At 60.4% G+C, this 25,241-nt stretch overlaps 1 protein-coding gene across 2 annotated transcripts in view; it reads left to right on the top strand.

Moving 5' to 3' along the window:
• FLT4 (fms related receptor tyrosine kinase 4) overlaps positions 1–23,139 on the top strand; it is a 40,577-nt gene extending 17,438 nt beyond the window's left edge. The window contains exons 7-31 of one of the 2 annotated variants that reach the window (XM_045795012.2): positions 14–182; positions 461–578; positions 3,556–3,710; positions 3,800–3,962; positions 5,137–5,229; positions 5,320–5,443; positions 6,521–6,629; positions 7,063–7,425; positions 7,729–7,875; positions 7,974–8,105; positions 8,283–8,389; positions 8,688–8,823; positions 9,269–9,373; positions 9,717–9,830; positions 9,978–10,066; positions 10,202–10,352; positions 10,856–10,950; positions 11,321–11,443; positions 12,564–12,675; positions 14,007–14,106; positions 14,416–14,521; positions 15,099–15,247; positions 15,915–16,035; positions 17,054–17,115; positions 21,254–23,139. In XM_045795012.2, coding sequence (XP_045650968.2) covers positions 14–182; positions 461–578; positions 3,556–3,710; positions 3,800–3,962; positions 5,137–5,229; positions 5,320–5,443; positions 6,521–6,629; positions 7,063–7,425; positions 7,729–7,875; positions 7,974–8,105; positions 8,283–8,389; positions 8,688–8,823; positions 9,269–9,373; positions 9,717–9,830; positions 9,978–10,066; positions 10,202–10,352; positions 10,856–10,950; positions 11,321–11,443; positions 12,564–12,675; positions 14,007–14,106; positions 14,416–14,521; positions 15,099–15,247; positions 15,915–16,035; positions 17,054–17,115; positions 21,254–21,452 — 3,342 coding nt within the window. In that variant the 3' untranslated portion in view covers positions 21,453–23,139. The remainder of the gene's footprint in view (positions 1–13; positions 183–460; positions 579–3,555; positions 3,711–3,799; positions 3,963–5,136; positions 5,230–5,319; positions 5,444–6,520; positions 6,630–7,062; positions 7,426–7,728; positions 7,876–7,973; positions 8,106–8,282; positions 8,390–8,687; positions 8,824–9,268; positions 9,374–9,716; positions 9,831–9,977; positions 10,067–10,201; positions 10,353–10,855; positions 10,951–11,320; positions 11,444–12,563; positions 12,676–14,006; positions 14,107–14,415; positions 14,522–15,098; positions 15,248–15,914; positions 16,036–17,053; positions 17,116–21,253) is intronic. The other variant, XM_045795013.2, reaches the window with a different exon arrangement.
• Positions 23,140–25,241: the final 2,102 nt, after the last annotated feature.

The following is a 25,241-nucleotide window of genomic DNA, read 5'->3' as shown; positions in this document are numbered from 1 at the left end:
TGGGTGTGGGTAGGCAGAGCGGGGTAAGTGGGTGCCGGAGCGGCGCTCCCAGCAGACTCACACAGAGCTCTCCAGCATCCTGACCATCCACAACGTCAGCCAGCACGACCTGGGCCCATACGTGTGCGAGGCCAACAACGGCATCCAGCGATTCCGGGAGAGCACCGAGGTCATCGTGCATGGTAAGGCCTGGGGCTGGGCCGGGCATCCGTCATCAGGCCTGGGGAGCAAGGGTCCATGTGCAGTGTGCGTGGGGGTCAGAGGTCAGGGTGCACCTAAGCAGGGTGGAGTCTAGCCAGAGGGAACGGAGGGTAATGAGTGGACCCCCCGAGGGCAGGGTGAGCCCCGGTCTGCAGGCATCTGGCCACTGGGGGTGACAGACCATGGCTGGGAGTACCTGGGCAGGGATGGGTCAGCGACTCCAGGCTCTGGCTTTACACGGATGCCTCCCATTTGGCAGAAAAGCCCTTCATCAGCGTCGAGTGGCTCAAGGGTCCTGTCCTGGAGGCCACAGCAGGAGACGAGCTGGTGAAGCTGCCCGTGAAGCTAGCGGCGTACCCCCCGCCGGAGTTCCAATGGTACCAGCCCTGGCCCCTGCCTCTTGAGACCCCCCAGGCCCAGCACAAGAACAGACCACAGGGTGGGAAGGGTGGCATCCCCCACTATCAGGGTCTGTGCCCCAAGACCCCGACAGGGCCTCTCCTCTGAAGACACTCTAAGGAAGGTGCACCTAATACATAATTTAAGCCGGAGGGAAAGTTATCTTGCTATGAAACTGCAAGCTTGCAGCGGCCAGCCTGCTATCGTGGGTGGGGGTGCTGGGCACCGTGCAGGGCTCTATCTGACCAATCCCTGCACCTGCTCAGTATCTCCAAGCGCCCCGCCAGCTGGACGATGTCCTGGAGCTCTGGCCTGCCCTGCAGCAGGGGCTTTGGGTTTCTCAGGCCTCCCTCTGAACAGGTTGCTGCCCCCCACCCCAGGACCCTCCTGTCCAGAAGTTCAGAGATGCCACAGGGGTTCCACAAGCTGTTGTAGAGCCAGGCTCTGGGCCGGGTCTGAGCTGTGTGGCAGAAAGCCAGAGTTTCCAGGAGGCCCCAGAGCCCCAGCTCTGGTCTGTGACCTGAGAGTAAGCCCTTCCCTACAGGGTGTATTGAGGGTCAGTGGGGGGGGGAGGGTCCCTTAGTGGTGGCTCCACCCTTGCCAGGTGCTCCCAGAGAGCTCTCTAAGAGCTCAGGTTAGCATAGCACCCCCCACACACCCCCACACCCCCTTGGCTCATCTGAGCAGTCCGCGGGGCCCAACGCTGAGAGGTACACTCTGGCCTGACACCCAAGGTGCAGACCAGGAAACAGAGGTGGGGGAGGGGACACGGCATTCCTACCTGAGCCCTGAGCCCCCTGGGAGGGCTCTGCGTCATCCTTTCCCAGCTGGCCAGAGGAGCCCTGCACTTCCCAGCCTGGGGCACATCCCTCCAGAGGGGATGACCTTTTAGGAAAGCCTGGGGCTGAGCGAGCAGAGGCCCTGGACATTCTCAGCTGGGATCTCACAGTGCTAGCCGTAGGCTGGCAGCAGACTACTCCTGGGAGGACCTCAGGATGCCCTGGGCCTGGGCCTGGTATAACGCCACCTCTGAGGCCACAGGCTTTGGGGTCCATTGAGGGTACCTGGTGCAGGACCAGCATTTGGGGGCAGGGGGCAGCCTGGAGCCTCCCTCACACGTCAGCCTCCTGGAGACACCTGGGGCTCTGTCCCCTGCCCTCTAAGGCCAGCAGGACTCACGCTGTTCTGGTGGGGGGAAGCCCAGGTCTGCTGCTTCCAGGGTCTGGCCCAGGCCTGACGCTCAGGCAGCTGGCTGCCTCTCACCGTTCCACTACATCTGGCTTTTCTCCTCTCACTCGGCCAACACCTGCCTCCAAGAAGTGCTCAGCTGGGCCCACTGTCCACTGAGACATGGCCTCAGGGCCCTAGTAGCCACCACAGCCCACAGGGGCCCACTCTTCTAGGCTGTCAAGGGATGATGATGAGTACGTGGACGGGTAGAGATCTAGTGGACAGATAGACAGGCCGGTCCTCCACTCCTGAAGCTTGTGTCCAGCACAGTGCATACACTGACTGCTGTAACTCAGTTAAACCTCACGACCCCTGCAAGAAAGTTCCTTTTGTTTCCCCAGTGTTCAGACGAGGACCCTGGGGGCTTGGGGCCCTGGAGGGGTTTGCGTAGGATCACTGACACAGCAGGTGGCGGACCCTGCATTTTGCATCAGAGCCTGGCAGACCACGTGGCCTAGGGTCTGCTTTGCCCTGCCCTGCGTGGGTCCCCAGATGAGTGATGTCCCTCCCCTACATCCCCCTCACTGCTGGTCTCAGACCAAGGGTGTGCCTGTCCCTCGGCTCCCTGGCTAAATGCCAGGGGAAGGCACCTGCCTGAGGGAGGACCAGTCCCAAATAGAGCCAGGGTTGCAGCTCCCAGCTCAGGCCTGGGCAGAAGTCACCCTTTGGGGTGTAAGGTATCCCTTTATTTGCAGGTACATTTGTTTGCATGTGAATACGCACTGAGCACCGCATGTACTCCCGGTGGAGGGAACGGCAATATGCGGCAATACGGGGACAGTCTCTGCACCGCTCCGTGGGGGAGACAAATGGTCAAAGACATATGTGTAGGGGCGCCTGGGTAGCGCAGTCGTTAAAGCGTCTGCCTTCGGCTCAGGGCGTGATCCCGGCGTTCCGGGATCGAGTCCCACATCGGGCTCCTCTGCTGGGAGCCTGCTTCTTCCTCTCTCACTCACCTGCTGTGTTCCCTCTCTCGCTGGCTGTCTCTCTGTCACATAAATAAATAAAATCTTTAAAAAAAAAAAAAAAGACATATGTGTGAAAACCAGGGTTCTCATGAGCAGGCAGGTAGAAGCAGGGCAGAGGGCAGGAGCAGGTTCCTAGGGCCGCAGGGAAAGGTCACTCTAATGAGTGGGTATTTATATACAGGAGAGAGAGGGCCATACAGGTGTCTAGAGAACTGAGCATCCAAGCAAGGTGGGGACAACGAGTCCCCAGGCCCCAGGTGGGAGTGTGAGGACAGCAAGAAGTTTCCATATCTGAAAAGCTCCAGAAAGGGCAGAGCTGGGGTCAGAAAGTGAGGCAGGGACCCCCACGGGTAAGGGTTTTGGCTGTGTTTCTAGGGGACCGCACCTCCAATTCTTTCCAGCACATACCACTGCGAGAGACGGGGCGTACAGGGTGCTATGGTTGGTCCTGAGCCTACAGGTGCCACGGGACCAGAGCAGGCCCGCAAACCATCCCCACAGCCCCTAGGCCACCTGCTCTCCAGTCCGGAGGCAGCTGCCCCAGCCCGAACCCCCGCCGCACTTCCCTGCAGCCCCCTGGTCCGGGGCAGGAGGGGTCTCTGGCTGGAGTTGGGCCCTTCAGGACTCACACCAGCCTCTTCCTGCCTCCCCTGACGGCATACTGCTGTGTTTGGGGCCTGGGTGTGGCAGGGAAGGAGTGCCAGGACGGGGCAGGAGTGGGGTCCACGCAGTCCCCTGAACTCCTTTCCTGGGCCAGGTACAAGGACAGAAAGTCAGTGTCCGGGCGCCAGAGTCCGCACGCCCTGGTGCTCAAGGAGGTGACGGAGGCCAGTGCGGGCATCTACACCCTCGCCCTGTGGAACTCTGCGGCTGGACTACGGCGAAACATCAGCCTCGAGCTGGTGGTAAACGGTACAGGGGCAGGATGGGCAAGGGGATGCCGGAGGGGAGGGCGGGCGGTGGCAGGGGCCTGCTGACCAGCTGTCTGCCTGTGCCCCCAGTGCCCCCCCACATCCACGAGAAGGAGGCCTCCTCCCCCAGCACCTACTCCCGCCACAGTCGCCAGGCCCTCACCTGCACTGCCTACGGGGTGCCCCCTCCTCTCAGTATCCAGTGGCACTGGCGGCCGTGGACTCCCTGCAAGGCCTTCACCCAGCGCAGCCTGTGAGTGTGGCCCCAACCCCAACCTTGGCTGTGACCCCCACTCCCTGCCTGCACCCCTTCCCAGAGCCCTGCTCTAAGCTCGAAGCCTACCGCAGTTCGGGGAGAGCCAATCCCTGACCCCACGTCGCCTGAGCAAGGCCCCTCCCGTCCCTAGCATGAGTCGGGCTGCACTGGACACTGGGGATGGTGCGGCCCCACCCACCTCCCTTGAAAGTAAACCCCCAGGAGACATAACTGCCTCATCCAGGAGGACCCAAGGGACCTGGGCACCAAGTGGGTGGACCTGAGCCAGTTTCATGAGCCTTGTACTGAGCCCCGAGACACACCAACCATGCCCAGTTAGCTTTTTCTGAGCCGTGTTCACGATGGCCCCTTATAGAGGAGGCAACGGAGGGTCAGAGGAGGGGCCTGCCTTTCCCAAGGTCACGGCTGTAGTGGCAGAGCTTGCCTGGCGCCAACACGACAGACAGGCCCAGGAGCATGCTCCCAGCAGGGACAACCCCGACAAGCAGGAGATGGGTGAGGAGGGTGCCGAGGTGGCCAGCGGTCTGGAGGGCACAAGGCAGCAGTGAAGAGAGTGGGGGGAGCGGGGGGTCACACTTGCCATTCGGCTAGAGATCCTTGTGGGCAGGGTAGAGGGTCACAGGCTGGGCAAGGATGGGTGCTGGGAACCCAAAGAGGAGAAGAGCAGCTGCGCACGGAGACGGGCCGTGGCCCCAGCACGATCAGAGTAGGTGGCTCTGTAGGGGCGGCCTGCTGCATCCAAGGCTCGTAAGAGATTCTTCGAGACCATCAGGCACTTCCAAATTCGCTTCCTCTGATGCGCTACCTTTATGCTCTGGGCCAACTGACAGAACCCTGGGGTGCTGCTCTGCTCTGCTGGGGGCAGACAAGAGCCTCCCTTGGGACCCCAGGCCCATATCCCAATAAGAGACCAAAGGTACTGGGGTCACACCCAACCCAGGAAGGGGCTGCAGCTCTGGACGGGGGAGAGCAGGAGTGGTGACTCTGCTGCCCCTGGGAGATCTAGGTAGACTTTGCAGCAAGGGGCACATCTCGAGGCGGGGGTGGTGGGGAACCGCGGAGCCACAGGCGTGAGCTGCTCTGTGGGCAGCAGCCCTGCGCCTGCTGGGCAAGGCTGTTCTGGGAGCCCGCACAGGACAGATTGTTGCAGGGCCATGAGCATCAAGGATGGAAGACAGTGTTCAGAAACCAAGCCCCAATCCCCTCCTTTGCCTCAGCCTGAGAGCCAGCCTTCCCCACCCAAGTGAGTCGATGACATTGAGTCTGACAGTTGCTGGACCCCCACCCGCTGTGGGGCATCCTGACCTGCCCCGGCCCTCCTTGTTCCCAACAGCCGGCGGCAGCAGAGAGATCACATGCCACAGTGCCGGGACTGGAGAGAGGTGACCACGCAAGATGCTGTGAACCCCATCGAGAGCCTGGACACCTGGACTGAGTTTGTGGAGGGGAAGAATAAGGTAGGCACCGGCCGGGCCACAGACAGGGAAGGAGAAGGGAGGCAGGGAGGAGCCCTCTCCTGGCCTCCATCTCTACCAGGCCTGCAGAGCTCTGAGAGCTGGCCCTCTCTCTGCAGTGTCTCTGGGCCTCAGCTCCCCTTACTGCATGTGGATGGGGGGGTGTTAGGGGGCTTCCAGCTGCTTCCCAGAGAAGGACGCTTAGATTGAAGGCAGCCTGGCCGGGCCCTGAGCCCCAGCCACCCACAGGCCCCAGGGCTGGGAGGGTCAGGCCTGGGGCCAGTTAGGTCCCCACTGAAGGCAACTGTGGTGCTGGGCCAGCCGGGGGGCAATGCCTAAAAGAGGCCAGGCGGGGGAGGGGACTGAACAAAGGCACCCACTTCCTACAGTCACTTCCTGTTTTCCTACACACCTCCAGAGCCTCTTCCTGTTCCAGGCCTGGCCAGGAAGTGCCCAGCTTGGAATGGGGGGGGGGGGTTGTTTGGATGGTAGGCAGGGCCTATGGCCCTCTCTCCTCCCCCTGCCTCCAAGCTTTCTACTCCCCAGGCCAGAGTCCTCTGGGAGACCTGGGACCCATTCCCTTCCCTGGCCACCACCCAGGGCCCTGAGGAGGGTGCCGGGAGCAGCCCTGGGGTGAACGTGGCACATCACATGGATCTCATGCTGTGACCAGCCTTGCTCCATACCCCAAATCCTAGCCCTGGCTTGGACTGCCCCATTGCCAGACTGGGCCTGTCCCCTGCTCAACGTGGCCACAGCCTGAGCCCATCCACACCCAGAGGCCTCTCCAGTCATACCTGACTTTGCCCTCTGACCTCAGCCCCAGCCGATGCCGGCTGTTCCTAGCTATGTCCTTGATTTTTCCAGAGAACGACCTCTGCTGTGCAAGGGCTTCACCTTCCGCTCCCCACCTCACCATGCCTGGTCCTGTCTCTGAGCTTTGGTCCTCTTCAGCTTGGGGCCTCAGTTTCCCCACTCCTCTCCTGGGGGCAGCAGCCCCCTTGCAGAAAGGGAGGATGGTCAGGGTGGGAGGAACTTGGGCAGGAGATGGATCCCTGTGCTCGTATGTGCTCCGCATAGACGGTGAGCAAGCTGGTGATCCAGAATGCCAACGTGTCCGCCATGTACAAGTGTGTGGTCTTCAACAAAGTGGGCCAGGACGAGCGGCTCATCTACTTCTACGTGACCAGTGAGTGACCTGGGCAGGCCCAGGTGGAGGTCGGGAACCAGGTGGGCACAGGAAGCAGGAAGGAAGGCCTGGGAGAGGACAGTGAAGCCAGGTTGGGCCCATTGAGTTTCTGATGCTGTGGGGCGCTGGGCCCCTGGGTCTGGGCGGGAGGGATAGATTTGGAGGTCATCAGCATATAGACCGGGGTGCTGGGCCACGGGGATGGAGGGAGACCCTCTGCCCCCAGCCCTGGAGGTGCCTCCCCACTGGTGCCTTCCATTCCCTGTGGCTTCACCTCCCTCCCACCCCCTTCCCAACACAGCAGCTGGCTCACAGGGACACTTTTCCTGGGGAAAAACAGAGTGAGTCCAAAGGCAAAGTTGGGAAAGGGAGAGCGAGCACCACGGCAGGCAGGGAGGTGAGCCAGTGTCACAGCCTCCTCCTTCCTCCCCAGACATCCCCGATGGCTTCAGCATAAAATCCGAGCCATCGGAGGAGCCGCTAGAGGGCCAGGACGTGCGCCTGAGCTGCCGGGCAGACAACTACACCTACGAGCATCTGCGTTGGTACCGCCTCAACCTGTCCACGCTGCACGACGCGCACGGGAACCCGCTGATGCTCGACTGCAAGAACGTGCACTTGTTCGCTACGCCTCTGGCCGCCCACCTGGAGGAGGCGGAGCCAGGGGCGCGCCACGCCACGCTCAGCCTGACCATCCCCAGCGTGGCGCCTGAGCACGAAGGCGACTATGTATGCGAGGTGCAGGACCGTCGCAGCCACGACAAGCACTGCCACAAGAAGTACCTGTCAGTGCAGGGTGAGGCGGGCAGGGCTGCAGGGGAGGGCTGGCGGCGCTTCCCAAGGAGCCTTTCTCCCCTCCCCGAAGGCGCCTGGGCTGCCACGCGGGGAGCCTGAACCTGTTGCGGGAGGGTCCTCCTCCCCGCCCACGCTGTGGAGGCCCACCGCCACCCCCCCCCCAACCCTGTGCTCAAACCCGATCCTTCCAGAGCTTGACGCAAGCCGGCCCCACTCTTTGCTCCCAGCCCTGGACGGCCCCTGCCAGGCATACTCTCCTGCTTTCTGCAACTCCACTTAACTCGCTCTCGACCCCCACCCCCAGCCCTGGAAGCCCCGCGGCTCACGCAGAACTTGACTGACCTCCTGGTGAACGTGAGCGACTCCCTGGAGATGCGGTGCCCAGTGGCCGGGGCGCACGTGCCCAGTATCTTGTGGTACAAAGATGAGAGGCTGCTGGAGGAAGAGTCTGGTAGGACGGTGGACCCCGACGAAGGGCGGGGTGCAGAGGCTCGCCAGGTCAAGGCCTCAGACCCTTCTGAACTCAAAGCAACACCCCATCCGCTACAGGAATCGACCTGGCAGACTCCAACCAGAAGCTGAGCATACAGCGCGTGCGCGAGGAGGACGCGGGCCGCTACCTGTGCAGCGTGTGCAACGCAAAGGGCTGCGTCAACTCCTCTGCCAGTGTGGCCGTGGAAGGTCCGGCCTCCCCCCTGCGCCCTTCCACCCACCTGCGCCCCCCGCCCCCGCACTTGGCTCTTTCTCGTAGCCACCTCCCTCAAGTCGTGCCCACCAGAAGGGGAGCTTCTCGCAGGGTGCACCCTTCTCCCCCTAACACACACACACACACAGCCTGGCCCCTTTCTGCCCACTCAGGTTCCGAGGATAAAGGCAGCATGGAGATCGTGATCCTTGTCGGCACCGGGGTCATCGCTGTCTTCTTCTGGGTCCTCCTCCTCCTCATCTTCTGTAACATGAGGAGGGTGAGCGCTCCTCCCCCAACTGAGCCTCTCCACCACTCCTTGTGGGGTCTCTGTATGCCCTGCACAGCCTGTAAGATAAGGAATAAGGTCCTCAACCGCCCTGGCTCACCTGGAAGCCTCACCTCCTGGGAAGCCTCTCTGACCTCTCCATGCTGGGCTCTTACACAACCAGAGGTTGTCAGTCTGTCTGTCCCCTCCTGGCTTGAGAGTCCCAAAGGAGATCCCATCTGTCCTGGGGAAAAGGTGACCCAAGACCGTGGTATGGCCAAATCAATTAGCTGTCCCCACCCCACCCCAGCCAGCCCACGCAGACATCAAGACGGGCTACCTGTCCATCATCATGGACCCCGGGGAGGTGCCTCTGGAGGAGCAGTGTGAATACCTATCATATGATGCCAGCCAGTGGGAGTTCCCCCGGGAGCGGCTGCACCTCGGTGAGGCGATCACCCAGCCTGCCCACCTACCCTATCCTGCCCGCATAGACCGCTTCCCTCTGAAGTACTGAAATCCCTCCATTCTCGGGCCAGAAAGTCATGCCTGGCCCCCACCTGGCCTGACCTGTCCATCTGGGCGTGCATCCCAGGAACCCGAGCCAGGGCTGCAGTTCTCAGGCCCCCCGGGGTCACTTCCCGCTGCTCTGAGCAGGGTGGGCCCATCACACCTGCTAGGAGAGGATGCAGGCCTTCCTGTCTGCTTCTCCTCTCCCGCTCTCCCCGCTCCTGCTCTCCGCGCTCTTCCTGTTTGGCAGAGAGGCTCCCGAGTTTCCTCCCCCTCCTGGGCCTTCCTTCCTGGCCCTCCATGCGGGTTGCCCCTGCTGCCCGGCCCTCTTCACCCTCGCCCTTATACAGCTCACCTGGACCCGGCTCCCTGCCCCCACAGGGAGAGTCCTCGGCCATGGGGCCTTCGGGAAGGTTGTGGAAGCTTCGGCTTTTGGAATCCACAAGGGCAGTAGCTGCGACACTGTGGCTGTGAAAATGCTGAAAGGTGTGGGGTCAGCGGGTGGAGGGGGCGGCGGGGCTGGTGGGGGCAGCGACTCTGGGTGGGCTGGTGGGGCTGTGGTTCAAGAAGGGAAACTGACGTTCGGAGCCAGGGTCTCACCCAGGGTTCTTCATGGAGGCCCTGGGCTCAGATCTGAGTAATTCCCAATCCCACCTGAAACCTCAGCCTCAAAGAGGCGAGCAGGACGAGCTGGGGACCCGATGCCCCCACGCACAGAAGCTCTAGCTGCGCCTTAGCTAAGCCAGTGGCCGGGAAGAGGGACGCGCAGGGTTTGGGGGACGGCGGGCCGCGGGCCCAGCACCACGCGAAGCTCCTATGTCCCCTCCAGAGGGCGCCACAGCTAGCGAGCATCGAGCCTTGATGTCCGAGCTCAAGATCCTAATCCACATCGGTAACCACCTCAACGTGGTCAACCTCCTGGGGGCGTGCACCAAGCCCAATGGTACGGAGCTCGCTGCCCCCCGCTCCCTGGTGGGAGGGGCCTGGAGGGGGCGGAGCAGGAGGGCGGGGGAGGGGGCGTTGCTGCGGTGCGTGCTTGCCCTCCCACCTGCCGTCTGTCGCCAAGCGCCTGGCTCTTACCCTACTCTAGGCCCCCTCATGGTGATCGTGGAGTTCTGCAAGTACGGCAATCTCTCCAACTTCTTGCGTGCCAAGCGGGAGGCCTTCAGCCCCTATGCGGTAAGTGCGAGCCCTGCTAGGGGCCTGAGCTCGGCCGGGAGCCCGCAGGACGCAAGGTGGTCTGAGAGTGGGGTGGGGGCAGTGCCTCTGCTGTGAGTGGCGGAGCCCCCTCAGAGCCACTTTGTGCCTTCGCAGGAGAAGTCCCCTGAGCAGCGAAGGCGCTTTCGCGCCATGGTGGAAGGAGCCATAGCTGACCGGAGGAGGCCAGGAAGCAGCGAGAGGGCCCTCCTCTCCCGGCTCCTGATGGGCAAGGGCGGGGCAGGGCGGGCCCCTCCGGCCCAAGAAGGTAAGCGCCTGGCTTCCCCTTGCCCAGAGAGGTCGGGCGGGCGCGAGGATACCTCCTGAACAGGGGACTGTGGGAGAAGCTGGCCTCAGGTCCTCCTGGAGGGGCTTACGTGGGAGAGGGTGTAATGGGCTTTTCCTTTGGAAGGGAGGACGCCACAGGGACAGTCTGACATTTGATTGGGCATCACTGGCCATCTAGGCATTTGCCTTCCACACAAGGGTGGGAGCAGACAGGCAGAAGTAGCAGGTGCAAAGGGCCACTGATGCAACAGGATTCCCGGCACTGGGAGGGTTTAGTGGGTGTCGCAGAGAGAGTGGATGCTGAGGGGCAAGAGAGGGGGCCCACACGCTTGTTAGCTAGCACCAGGGGCTTCAGGGGCTCAAGCAGGAGAGGTGCGGCCAGAGGCGGTGAACAGATGCTCCCTTTGGGGAAGGGTAGGAGATGGGAGCCATGGAAGAGCCCCCGCCCCAATTCCGCTGAGCCTGCCTTGCTCCTTTGTGCAGCCCAGGACCTGTGGCTGAGCCCACTGACCATGGAGGACCTCGTCTGCTACAGCTTTCAGGTGGCCCGAGGCATGGAGTTCCTGGCCTCCCGCAAGGTGACTGCCCCAGCAGGCCTCTCAGAGGGGAGAAGGGTGCAGATGACCAGCATACCAAGGGGGGCCTTGTCCTAGCTCACCCCACAGTGATGCCGTGGGCAGCGTGTGTTTCTCCCACTTTGCAGAGGAGGAAACTGAGACCAGAGCGTGGAAGTGACTTCCTGAGGTCTCTAGCTAGTCAGTGCCAGAGGTGAATGTGGAATCTGACCCCCCCACAGCCTCTTCTGCTGTCCCTATAGTTCTGGGAGCCCTCTCAATGGACGGTCCGCAGGGAGCATAGAAATCTCTCCGTGAAAGAGCAGGCCTCAGGCATGGGCGGGCCGTGGGGACCCGTGCTGACCACCACCCTCGCACCTCCCTGTCCCCCTAGTGCATCCACAGAGACCTGGCTGCTCGGAACATCTTGCTGTCAGAAAGCGATGTGGTGAAGATCTGTGACTTCGGCCTGGCCCGTGACATCTACAAAGACCCCGACTACGTGCGCAAGGGCAGTGTGAGTGCAGGCCACGGAGGGAGGGCGGGGCTGGGGGCACGGACCTCCCATCCAGGAGCCATCTCCATGGAAGGTCAGAGAGCCCACACCTATAGGGACCTTAGCGGCCTCACCAGGGCACGTGGGGCAGGGGAGCAGAGACAGGAGCCGACGATCAGGGACCATGGTGCTTCGACTGGGGCTTGTGTTGGCCCCCTGCCTTTGTCCACGAGGTGGACGCTGACTGACCCCGCATGTCTGCGCTGCAGGGGCTGGGCCTCAGAGGTGGACCCCGCATGGGTCCATGTGGGTGCTGGGAGCAGCGTGCCTCTCATCTGTGGTGCTCAGAGGTGGCCGGGCAGGCACTTGAATGAGTTCTCAAAGCTAATTGGGGGTTTGTGGCCCGGAGGAGGAAGGAAGAGGCTTGGAGAGGGGAGCAATGGGCGGGATGGGTCTAGGATGTGGTGGGCCGCTCTGCCAGCCTAGCCACGGTGCGGAAGGCCCGTGCCCTTCATTCTAATTCACGGCTGAGTGGAGGCGGGTGGACGGGAGAGTCAGGTGCGCCTTCCAGAAGCCCCCTCTGCAGGCTGTGAGGAAGGAGGAAGGGGTGTGCTGGGGTGGAGGCAGAGGCCAGTCAGGAGGGGCTGGGGCCCTCAGGGCTCCCAGGAAGAGGCCCCAAGAGGTAGAGAGACAGACGATGGGGAAGGCACATCACAAGCCCCAGGACAAGTGGTCAGGAGTGATGCCCGGCTTCCAGTGTGGGGACCAAGTGAGCAACTGAGGGGGGACGGTGAGGGGGTACAGGGTCCTGATTCCTCCAGAGGCTGGGTCTGGGGTCTAGGGGAGGAGGGGTTCCAAGTGCCCCCCAAGAGCATGCAGGGGAAGAAAGGGGCCCAGACAGACCCAGGAGAACAGCAGCAGGGCAGAAGCCTTCGAGGAAGATGCCAGGCACTTACAGGGTAGGGGCCAACTGTGAGAGTCTTCTGAACGCACAAGGGGTGGATGTGGCCCAAGGCCCTTCTTGGGGTGTGGCTCCAGCATTCTGGGCAGGCTGGGGGTGAGAGAGGGGCTGCCTGCGTGTTTGGCCTTCTTCCTCTCTTCCCTCCCTCCATGGAGACCTGCCTCCTTCCGCCTCCCCCAGGCCCGGCTGCCCCTGAAGTGGATGGCCCCCGAGAGCATCTTTGACAAGGTGTACACCACACAGAGTGACGTCTGGTCCTTTGGGGTGCTGCTCTGGGAGATCTTCTCCCTGGGTAAGTGCAGGGCAGGCTGTGGGGGTGGGGAGAGGCAGGAGTCTAGGCTGCCCGTCATCACCAGCGCTTCTGAAGCAGGGGACTGGGGGCCCAGTGCTGTTGCACCTGCAGCAAGCCGTCACTCTTCGGCAAGTGGTCCAAGATCCCTCCACCTCTCCCCTCTGCCTCCAGCCTGGGACCCCCTGGCGCCACCTTTACAGGTGTGCTCCGGCCTCTGACAGGTGACAGGGCACAGCCTGTGTTTACCGGCCAGTCCCCGGGATCAGCACAGGTCCCAGCGGAGAAGCCTCATGGGTCCCCCAGATCTTCACGTCCCTGGATGAGCCCCCACCTTGACCTGTCACCGGGGAGGCCTCCAGCCTTCAAGGGCTGGAGAGAGTCCCGGAAGAGACTGGGCGCTCACACACAGGGGGACCTACTTACGAGAGCTCCACGTGGGCCCCTGGCCCCCACTGGGGCCAAGATGAAGCCCCCATGCTAGGGCAGAGCCGGGCGGTGAGCAAACGGAGAAGTAAAATCGCCAAAGAGCCACCAGGATGAATACTATCACTACAAATGCAAGGGCCTGGAGAGCACAGGGCGGGCAGGGCTGTGTGTGAGCTGGAGGGGAGGGCCCAGCTGATGGAGGGGCTCGGGAGGGCAGGCAGGCCAGGGAGGACAGCAGGCCAGGGTGAGGGGCCAGCAAGCCTCCTGGTCCCCGCATGTTGGAAGTGGGCCGGGCGTGGGCAGGGGGCATCGGGACTTGCAGCAAGGGGGAGGAAGGGAGGTCCATGCAGCCCCTGCGAGCCTGCAGGGGTGTGGACCTGGACCTGAGTCCCAGGGGAGCCACTCAGGGCTCAAGGGAGAGAGCAGTATGACTCGTCTTCCAAGGATTGCCCTGCGGCTGTGTGGCTTGCCCTCAGGGCCCCAGAGGGACGGAGAGGCTCTTTGGGGCGGTTTCTCCTGTGGTCAGGAGAGGCGAGCTGCTGCAGGCCAAGGAGGAGTTAGGTCCCGGGTGTGTTGGCAGGCAAAGCCACGGGATGTAGGAAGGGGTTTGACTAGCAGCCAGGGAGGGTGTCTCTGAAGAGGGGTGATTGTGACAGGCCTGGCTTGATTGGCTCACTGTGGCTCCCTGACCCTAGTGATCCCCCATGTTTTCACTCATCATCCTCTTTTAACCCAATGAAGAACCATCGTGGCGGTACAGAAGGGTCTTGGCCGCCCCCCTGCGCCAACCCTGGCCTGGGAGCAGCAGGACCAGCCCCCAGCCATAGGGGGCCAGGAGAGAGGCAGTTTGGGCAGCAGGTGTCTGCTCCCCACCCACCCCTACCCCATTCCTGTTCTGCCATCAGGGGCCTCCCCCTACCCGGGGGTGCAGATCAACGAGGAGTTCTGCCAGCGGCTGAAAGAGGGCACACGGATGCGAGCCCCAGAGCTGGCCACTCCCGCCATGTGAGTTTGCCCTGCTGGCTCTGCAGGTGGTGGGGGCTCGGAGGGGGAGGTTGCCACGGGTGGGGGTTTTTGTGCACAGGCAGGGGGCAGAAGTGGAGAGGGGGTGCAGGCACGGGGATGGGGTAGAGGCCTGCAGATGAAGTCTCTTACTCCACCATTGGTCCATTGACAGCTCTCCCCACCCCCCCGCCAGGCAGAAGAGACTGGGTGGACAGAGGAGGGGCGAGGGATGGGGGTTAGGCAGGGGAGCTGGGGTCTGCTGGTGCAGGCGTGCTCAGACCACAGGCCAGCAGCCAGCTTTACCCGCAGACGCAGCATCATGCTGAGCTGCTGGTCAGGAGACCCCAAGGAGAGGCCTGCGTTCTCAGAGCTGGTGGAGATCCTGGGGGACCTGCTGCAGGGCGGGGGCCGACAGGTAAGTCCTCTGCCCGCCCTGTCTGGCCTTCTGGCCCCCAACCCCAGGGCCCTCAAGCAGCTGGCCAGGGCCCGTCTTTGGCCATGAGGAGCCCGAGGCAGATCTTCGGGGGGTCTGCAAGGAGCCCCTGTCTCCGGCAGAAGGATGATGTGTTCCTCCACGTCCCTCTTTGTGCTTCTGCTTCCTGCAGCCCCGCCCCTTGCACCCACCCTTGACTTCTGTCTCCCTCCCCCCAGGGTGCCCAGGGGTGGGGGCAGGGAGCAAGCCAGCTCAGGGCTGCCCCAGTGCTCTGGGCTCTGGAGGAGTGAGCAGGGGCTGCCTGCAGCACTTGGAGTCCAATCTGTGCCCAAAAGGGGGGACCCTGGGTTGGGACTGTACCTGCTGCGCCCTTCTCCTTGTAAGTGGGGCACCTGGCAGGGCTGCGGGGAGAATTTGCCAGGCAGGCTCATTTAATCCTCATGGCACCTTGGAGCACAGAAGTTCCCCGGTCAGGAGCCCCGGCAGTCTTGAGCCCAGGGGCGGGGGCCGTGGCAGCACAGCCATCTCTGACCCCCGCGGCCTCTGCCATTCCTGCCAGGAGGAGGAGGAGGACTGCATGGCCCCCTGCAGCTCTCAGAGCTTGGAGGACGGCAGCTTCTTGCAGGCGTCCACCACAGCCCTGCACATGGCCGAGGCCGACACCGAGGACAGCCCGCCGAGCCTGCACCGGCACAGCCTGGCCGCCAGGTCAGCTGCCCTTGCCCGGGTCCCGGGACCCCCCCAGGGCAGGGAGAAAGCAGGCTGGTCGCGGTATATTTTATTCCCGCCAGTCATCAAGGGGCAGCAAACGACAAGGACTTGAGAGACCTTTGTACCCCAACTGAAAGAGCACAGTGATTTTAAATGACAGTCCTGGGGTCTCGGGCTCCCTGGAAGGCCTGGTGAGCCTTGGGGACCCCCCAAGGCCACGTAGCCTGTGACTTCACTTTCCTCTGCGCCCCCTCAGACCCTGCAGGCTTCTTCCACCAGCCACCCCAGCGCACAGGAGAATGTGCTCACGCCCATGCACACACACAGCCCCGCACGCACAGGCCAGGTGTGGCTTGCACCAGATTGCCCGCCTTGCACAGAGAGACCCCTTCCGGGGTGAAAACCCCCCAATCTCACCAGCCCCGTGCCACACCCAGGCTGGGTACGCCCCACTCGCCTCCCGTGCCCTTCCCGGGAGGTGCTCTCCTCTTGCACAGAAGAGGAGACAGCTCAGCACAGGGGGGTGGCGTGGTGGATGGCTGCAGGGGGCCCTCCGGGAGGAGCCTAGACCAGGCCTGGGGCCCTTCTGGGAGGAGAGGGGGCAGGAGAGGTGGAGAGAGCTTTCCGGAGCGCATTTCTTCAGCAGTCTGTTTTCCGCCCACAGATACTACAACTGTGTGTCCTTTCCGGGGTGCCTGGCCAGAGGGACTCAGACCCAGGGCTCCTCCAGGATGAAAACGTTCGAAGAATTTCCCATGACCCCGACGACCTATAAGGCCTCGGTGGTAAGTGGGGCAGGTGGGCTTGTGTACCCCAGATCGGGCTTTCTCCACTGGGAGGAGTATCAGGACCTCCTGAGACCAGCAGGGAATCCAGCTCAGGAAGGGGCGCCTTCCTTTGTCCCTTGAAATGTCAAGTCCAGATTTCACGTTGGGCATGTTGAGGTGCATGTGCTCCTGTGATGCCACCATCTCTCAGCTGCTTTCCTGCGTGCCCTCCTCACCCATACCAGTCTCCCCTCCGCGCAGCAAAGAAACCCAGTGGAAAGACAGCTTCTCCTTCCAGATGGTTATGGTTGGATTAGCCTGAGTCAGGGCTTCTCTTTGGTGGCCACCAAGCCATGTGGCCAAAGAGAAGGTTCGAGGTCCCTCGAGGAAGAGGCCGGGGTATGGGGCACAGGACACAGCATGTTCTCAGAGCTACTCAAGCAGAGTGGGCCTCTCTGGGCACTGGGATGCTGGAGCCCGTGGGTCCAGTTTGCAAAAGCAGACTCGTCCTCAGCCTGGTGCCAGTGCACACATCTGGGAACCTTCCCGCCTAGGCCTCCCTGCAGACGGACCTGGTCAGAGAGCACTGGCCCCAGGCTCATGTCCCTCAGGGCCAGATGGGGATGTTGGGCGGGGGGGCCCAGGTCTGACAAGAGTGCTGTTCCTCTCCATGTCATGCAAAACGAAAACCATGCCAAGTCACGCACCATCGAAGGGCGACAGAGCCCCGCTGAATGTGGGATGTGTCTGCGTGAGGACCATTTTTTTACACCATGAGCTGCTAGGTTCTTAAGATAGGCTCCCTGGTTCTCCTTGTGTTCCTGCTCTGCCTCCACCCTCAGCCTCAGTTTCCCCCCCACCCCAGCAGGGGTGTGTGACCCTGACCTGCATGTTCCAGCGAGGAACGGACACCTGCTTTCTGCTCGATTTCCATGGGGCGGGTGTCAGGCCAGCAGTGTAAGTCCATGCCACGCTGCCCTGGCTGGGGGGATGGGGGGAGCAGCTGCCTGCAAACGGGCTTGTTCTCTCCCCACAGGATAACCAGACGGACAGTGGGATGGTCCTGGCCTCTGAGGAGTTTGAGCAGTTGGAGAGCAGGTACAGACAAGAAAGTGGGCTCGGGTAGGGTTTCTAGAGCCTCTTTCCCTGCAAAGGGCCAGGACGGGGGAAGCTGGACCTGTGTGTGCCCATCACTGACTCACCCGAAACCTCTCATGGCTCCCTATTGCTTTTTGGGGGTGTTCAAAACAAGCTGCTCTGGGACTCAAGGCCTTTGGCCACAGAGAAGCCCCCTCCCCCATCAGCATCCTGGCCCAGCACACCTGGTGCTGGTCCCCACACCTCCCTTCCATCTGATGGGTGCTCGGATGCCACTCTGTGAACCCAGTATGATCTAGCCTGCTCACTGTGCGTACACACCCCTCCCACAGCCAGGGGGCGCCACCACCATCCCAGGGCACTCCCCCACCCCACCCCCATTTAAGCTTCATGGCCCCAGAAGCCAGACAGATCATGCGACCTGGAGCTGACTGGTGTCCTATTGTGATAAGAATGCAGTCACAGAGAAATCCTCATGTGCCTGCACAGAGGGCGACCTCCCTTTGTCCAAGAAGATAGCACCCCCCCCCAAAAAACAGCCCTGAATGTTTCATGTTTTAAGGGTATAGACGAAATCGTTAAATGTCTACCTATTCACTCTAGTAGTCGACTTGCACATCGCTGTTTAAATGACAGGACTTATGGGCGCCTGGCTGGCTCAGTAGGTAAAACATGGGCCCCTTGATCTGTGTCTTTGTCGGGAGCCCGTTTTTGGGGTCATCGGACACAGTCTTTCCAGAACAAATCCTGGCCTCTGCCTATGTGGTTTTTTAATCAATGTATGATGTTGCCAATGAGTTTTTTACCCAAGCCCGCAAGGATTTATTTGTATCACATTAGGAGCGTTGATGTGATTCTTCACCTTTCTGGGAGGTTTATGATTTCTTTTTTTTTTTTTTTAAGATTTTATTTATTTATTTGACAGAGATAGAAACAGCCAGCGAGAGAGGGAACACAAGCAGGGGGAGTGGGAGAAGAAGAAGCAGGCTTATAGTGGAGGAGCCTGATGTGGGGCTTGATCCCATAACGCCGGGATCACGCCCTGAGCCGAAGGCAGACGCTTAACCGCTGTGCCACCCAGGCGCCCCTATGATTTCTGCAACTGAACCAACCAGTGGTTATTTTCCCAGCAGCCCACAAAGGGCGTGTTTGCGGCACTGAGCGTGCTGGTGGTTTGGGGGGGGTCACGTACCCAGCCATAATTACTGCACCTGTACCATGCATCTTGGCCTCCTTTTTTGTTTCTATTGATTTGATCAGGTGATCTCCGTTAGTAACCTAGTTCTGGAACATGAATGGTAATTGCATTATTGGAAATAATGTCTGGCTAATGTTTCTTTACCAAACAGTATTTTGTATCTCAAAAAAAAAAAAAGTAATTCAGTAAGAGGGTGAGCCAGAGGATGGTTGCTACGTAAGTTCTGATCTCCACACATCTTCATAAAAACAGCCCATGGAGTCAGGCCGCTCAGAGCCCATCAGCAGGAGAGAGACACAAGTTTATGTGTGAGGAGGAAACTCCACTCTGGGGCCAGCAGAGCTGTACCCTAGTCACGGCGGAAGGAGAGAAAGAGGGGGCCCGCCCCGGGAGAAAGGAGTGTTTCAAGGTTGTTGGGACAAACCAGGGGGATAAGGGAGGAAGCGGAGGTCTGCTGGAGGAGAGCAGGTCTCCAGGGCCAGTCAGAGGCACCAGGGGCAGGTATCTGGGGAAGGCACTTCTTCCGAATGGCCAGTGAGCAGGACGCGAGTGCTTCGTGCTAAAGGAAGAGGAAGGCTGCAGAAGGAAAGAGTGAGTCCTCCGGAAGCAAGAATCCAGAAGACAGATCCACACCCAAGGGAACGGTTTATTACAGAAATTGCACCTCACAATGGCAGCAACAGAAAGCACTCTTGTCCACACGGGTTCCCTTGGAAGCACATCCCGACCAGCCCTCGAGAGGTGCACCTGCATTCACGTGGCATGTGGAACATTCTCCAAACAGATGCAAGGATCGCATGTGCCTTGGATGGCTCTGTGGGGGAATAGGAGGGGCTCTCTTTGCCCAATCCTTTCCTGTCTCCTGCGAACCACCGATCAGCAGTCCCCCCAGGGAGTCCTCATTTCCAGATCACTTATGTGGCCCTTTCAGTGGCCACACAGGATTCGAGATCCACACCCTGCAGTGTGGCGTCTCCTCCGATGGTGTAGGCATGAGAAAGATCTGGAAGCCCTGGGCTTGTGGTAGGTCAGCATGGCTGCATGGCAGCAGCTGAGAGGGGGCCCAGCACTCCCAGCAAAGTGACTGGTTGGTTCCTGGTGGTGATACGACACCGTAACGTGAAGGGAGCCTTTGCAAAGAATGGTACAGTTGAAGGAATTCAAGGTGATACCAAAGATGTGGGTCTAATGCATCACGCCTAAATGAGGAAGCTTCCCATGCCACCCACTTCCCAAGCGCCTTCCGTGGGAGAACCAGATATTTCTAGTCCCGGAAATCCCAGCATGAATAATCATGAACAGAAAATATAAGCACGATCCATACAGAGTTATTATAAGAATAAAAAAAATAGAATGAAAACTTTTCAGTAGATGTCAACACTCAAAAAAAAAAAATGAAGCAGGGAAAAGCTGATGCAGTACTCCAATGTGAATTAAATACACAGTTAAAGAGCTGCACCAGGAGTCAGAAATGCCAACATTCAGAATGGAAAGGAACAGTGTGAAGGCGTCACATGGCGGCTGACTACATTCAGGAAAGAAACTGAAATAAAAGACAGATCCCCTCAAAAATGAAGACCATAGGGGTGGGGGCACGCAAGGATCAGTAGATATGATCGGTGCTCCCTTACAGGGGAAGACACAGAAGATGGATATGAAGAGACGAAAGAAAACCGAAATAAATACAGAGGTAAAGAAGATCAGAAAGAAGTTGGCGAGTGCAGTGGTTCAGTGGGAAAATCCAGTATATGTACAATTGGAGTCTCCGAGGGAGACGATGCCGGCACAGCAGACCTAGTATCTCACACTTGTAATTCAAGGGAGCTCCTCAAATAAAAGAACGGAATCTACATATCAGAAGAGGGCCTGGGAAAGCTCCCCCAGAGCAGAGACTTGGATGCGTATGTGAGTTGAAGTGGTAGATTTTCAAGGTAAACATTCTGGGAATTCAGGCAGAAAGGCTGAGTCATTTATGAGGAGAAAAAAAAGTCAGGTTGGCACCGGGCTTAGCACCATGCACCACAGAAACAAAATCAGAAGAAATGAAGCAAGATCTTCAAAAATCTCAAAGAATGGAGGCGCCTGGGTGGTGCAGTTGGGTAAGCCTCCGACTCTTGGTTTCGGCTCAGGTCGTGATCTCAGGGTCGTGAGATCAAGCTCTGTGCTCAGTGAGGAGTCTGCTTGACGATGCTCTCTCTCCCTCTGCCCCTCTCCCTGCTCGTGCTCTCTCTCTCTGTCTCTCTGTCTCTCAAATAAGTAAATCAACCTTAAAAAAAAAAACCTCGAAGAAAGTGAGAGCTAAGCAGGGAGCATCCCAGGGCTGTCAGGGAGGAGTCAGGGGTGGGGGCTGGCACGGGCAGGGCCTCCCAGGCCGGGGTGAGAAGCTCAGTGCTCATTCTGAGAGTGACGAAGGATGTGTCAGGAGAAGGACGTCCTCCAGCAGGAAGGATCTCTGAGGCAGGGTTGGGAGAAGAGAGACAGGCCAGGATCGCGCCGAGCATCAGAGGTGGGCGCTCACTCTGGAGCGGGGCAGGACGTGCAGAGAGGGGCTCGGGCACATTCTGGAGTCAACACAGACAAGACTTCTGGATGGACTGGATGTGAGGGGTTTGGGGAAAGGGAAGTGCAAGGATGAGCCCCAGCGTCAGCCTTGGTGTGGTTACCAAGATGGGCGAGCCTGGGAGAGAAACAGGTTTGGGGGCCATGAAGTGGGCATTCTCAGTCGTCCCACGTGCCCAGGCTGAGGACAGAGAAAGCCCCAGGGTTTGCCAACACTCACATCAGTCCGGCTCAGTGTGTGAGTCAAGTCTGTGTTTCCGAGGGCTCTGGGCTTGCTCGGCACTCTGGTGGTGTCTTCGGTGACTCCAGCCAGACCCCGACCAAGGTCCTGTCCCTCTTCTCTTCTTGTCTTACTGACCAGCACCTTCCCTGTCTTGGCAGCTGTAAAGGACCGGGCCGGAACGTGGATGTGACCAGGGCGTACTCTGACACCCAAGGGCGGCGGCGGCGGCTGGACCGGGGGGCACGGGGAGGGCAGGTGTTCTACAACAGCGAGTACGGGGAGCTGGCGGGGCCGCAGGACGAGGGCGACTGCACCCCGTCCGCCCGCGCACCCTTCTTCACAGACGACAGTTACTGAGGCTGCCCCGGGCAAGGCCCCCAAGCCCCCGGGTCTGACAGCTGGTGGGGGCCGTGCCTGGAGGCAAGCAGAGGGCTGGGGGCCAGGCTGGGAGCTCCTCTCCCTCAGCTTGGACAGGAGGTGTTAACTCCTCCCTTGTTAGGAAGAGCAAGACCCAGGCTCCGGGGCTCCCCCAGACTCCGTCACCACACCTGCCGCCCCAGGCCACCTTGCGGATGCCCTGGGGCCTTCTTCCCTTGAGATTCGGATTCCATTAAGCCCTATACCCATGGGCCAGTCCTGATTGCCTCTCCCACCGTGGTGGGTGGGGCATGATCCCCATTTTCTGAGGAGGACTCTGAGGGTCTGAGAGTCACAGTGACGCAGGCAGAGCCAGACTTGAGCTGCGGTCCCCAGGTCCCGCCCCATTGTTCACTCCACTCATTCCCATGGGAATGGCTTTCTTGGCTCTCCAAGGCTGAGAGAGGGTGCCATATTTCCACCTCAAATGACAAACGAGGAGTTGGAGGGGATGCCCTCTCCTGAGCCCGGCCCAACAGCTCCCCTCCCAGGGGCCGTGGTCTCTGCCGGGCCAAGCGTCAGGTGTACCTTCCCCTGGGTGTTGACAGCTCTTCAACAGATGGTTTTTCATTAGAACTTCAGAGACTAGTTGAGCTGCTGTGAAGAATTTATTTTTCAAACCCTTCGTCTGAGGGGAGCCCAGGGAAGGTCTTTCTGAATCTAGACGATTCTTGCCTCTGACCCCCAGTCAGGCATTGACACAGCACAGGCCGCTGCACCCCCCTGCCTGGCCCAAAATGGGAAAAACCAGCTGATGGTCCAGAGCGGCCCAGTTTCAGAAATGGCTGGTTCTCCCCTGGGGGCCTGAATCTGCCACCCAAGGCACCTTCCAAGCTGTGAATGGCCTTTTGAGAAGCAAACACCGTGGGAGCCACTGAGGAAGGTCTCTGGTGTTGGCCCAGGGCAACCATCTTCTGTGCCAGGAGGCTGTCAGCAGACGTTCTGGTGGCCCCAGGGGGACCCTGTGTCTTTCCCCCTGGTCTGTGCCTGATGGCGCCCTGGCAGGTCAAGCCTCTGCCCTCCCAGGGGAGTGGCCAAGGGCCCTCTGGAGGCTGGAGCTGTTCTGCCCAGGGCCACCCCACACACACACATTCCAGCACCCACTGCCCAGCCATCCCTCCCCCTGGCCAGAGAGAGACCCTTCTCCAGTTAGCACCGTGGAGACGGACATCCCACCCCCACCCCCACGAATCGCTTGCAGGACAGGCGGCCGTGCAGCGAGCAGGGGCTTGCCCGGTAGAACACCCCCTCCCCCCACCGCCCCTTGTGTATTGTTCAAGATACGTCGAATGCACGTGTGACTGTAATCCTCGCTGTCCCCAGTGGCCCTCCTCCTCTGATGTCACCTGACTGGGAGACATAGGTCTCAGGTTTAGCTTGTGGAAGTCCGGAGGCTGTTCTCACCCAGAGGAGCAAGGCTCATGATGCAGGTGCAGGGGCGGCCCCCCAGGACCCTCCCTACGTGCATTCCACCTGTTATTGTCACCTCTCCTCCTGTCGCATAACTGCACACGCAAAAATGTATTGGGAAGAAAACCCACGACAGCCTTGTAGACCATGTGTTCTGAAAGATCTAAAATATTTAACAAAAGATAATAATAAATTTGATGCCAGTCTTTGAGTTACAGTGAATGGGTTCTCAGCTAAGTCCCAGCTGTCTGTGAAGACTGGATTCCTGCCGTCCTCCCACAGGATCGTCAGCCCAACCAGGCCACTGGACAGGCCATGCGAAGGACCAGACTGCAGAGGCCTGGGCTCTGGGTCCTGTCCCCAGCCAGCGGTGCAGTCCCCCAAGGCCACCAGCAGAGGGCGCTCGGGAAGCACCGGGAGGCCGGGCTCCCGGGCCCTCAGGCCAGGAAGCGCCCAGCCTGGCGTGCTACAAACCCGTCCTAATGTCTGCTTTGATGGGTAAAGTGACACAGCACTCTGTCCCCTCCTCCTAGAGCCAAGTGTGCCTCCAGTCCTGGTGACAGTGACCCAGGCTCCTGTCTCACTGGGCCCAGCAGGTGCCTTCGACCACCCCCATTCTCACCCAGGGGCAGGCCAGAGGCATGCAGTGAGCACGCGTGTCACCTCACTGGTTAAGTGTGTGTCTGAACTCCGAGATCGGGGAGGTCCGAGCTGGGTCTCCAGCTTCAGTCACCCCCGGGGACATGCGCTCCAGCCAGGCAGGGTGGCAGGGCCCTCCACAAGTCCTGCCATGTTTGCATGATTTCCCTTCGCCCGAGAGCAGCTGGCATAGAGGTGGCTGTGGGTTGGGCCATGCCATTGGCCATAGGAATGCGGCCCAGCAGTAGCCCCGGAGGTTCGGTGGGGAGAGCAAGCGATGACCCCTAGAGCTGGCTTTGGCGTGGGCCCAGGTGTGTGGGGGGCAAGCAGGGGACACCTCACCCAGGGGAGCAGATAGGATGGAGCCCAGCAAAGGTCAGGAGCCAGAGGTCATCCTGTGTCTAGGCCTCTCCCAGGCTGGCGAGCATTCTGGGTGCCTGCACCCCTCCTCGGGCTGTGATGCCCACTGTCCTGGCCTGGTGGGCAGAAAGAGCCCCCCCCAAGGCAGCTGGTAATGATGGCTTTGTTGTTTTTACTTCTATAATCAATTTAATCTAAATGTGAATACAGAAAAAACACACACCCCCATTAGGTTCGGACATTTCAACTCTACAGTTTCATTGGTTGGATATAACCACTCCCTGGATAGACACTCCAACCCGGGTGGCGGCTGTCAGGCTGCCTGTCCAGCTGCCCAGCCCAAACCATGTTCACGCACGGTTCCGGGCAGGGCTGTGCTCACACTTCTGGGCTCCTCTGGTCCTACCTGGGCTAGACACCCAGGGCTACACTCACTGTCCCGAGGTCCCAGCCCTGCCTCACTCCCCAGAGCACCAAGGTCTCCAGGTGTGAATGGGAACTCGGCCAGCAAGGGGACCGTTGGGGGCATCCCAGCAGTGCGTTCCCGCCTTGGGGTTCCTCGCCCCACCTCGTCCTCTGCCCCAGCCCCACACTCCTATCAGCCGTGACTCAGCTTCTCTAGGGGACATCAAGTCTAGGGCACACTGAAGTGTCCCTTCATACTATTGATTCCATCCTGACATCAACCCTGCCAGCCAAGGGGCCCACACCGGCGAGCCACACATCATCCTAGGACGTGGGACCCAGGAGAGTCCTGGTTCCCACCGAATTCACAGGCCAGTGTCCCTGCCTAAGGAATGACGCGTGGGCGGAGCTCTGCATGGGAGGAAGATTGGTAGCAAAGCCTCAGGTCAGAAGGAAGGAGGGGCCGAGGGGTTGGGGGGCGGTGAGGAGGAAAGGCCGCAGGGCCCAACCCATCAGGCCTGGGATCCCAAAATTAGGAGGCAGTTTCTGATTTTAAGGCCAGAGGAAAGTTTTGAGGAAGGGGTGATATGTTCTGACTTACATTTAAGTTCTTAAAGGAGCCGAGTGGGGCGTCCGGGAGGGGGGCAAGGCGTGGGTGGGGAGAGGCCGGGCTGCTCCAGGGTGGGCTCTGAGCAGGAGAAGAAGACCGCTCTGGGAGACATAGACACAGAGGAGGAGCTCTGCTGCGAGATGGGTCGTCATCCAGGTTAGACATGCAGGAAAACAAAAACAAAAACAAAAAACTTTTTCCTTTGTGGTCTTCTACCAAAGTGGGTGCCCAGACCTGCTGTACCCCCATCGCCTGAGGCCCGGAGCATTCCGTCCAGGAGCCGCAGTGCCAGCGGCAGGCCTGGA

The sequence above is a fragment of the Ursus americanus genome, chromosome 5 (genome assembly GCF_024610735.1).
Source record: "Ursus americanus isolate L20-20 chromosome 5, mUrsAme1.1.p, whole genome shotgun sequence".
Taxonomy (NCBI): domain Eukaryota; kingdom Metazoa; phylum Chordata; class Mammalia; order Carnivora; family Ursidae; genus Ursus; species Ursus americanus.
Note: the sequence above shows the minus strand (reverse complement) of the source record. Positions and strands in the feature narration are given on the sequence as shown.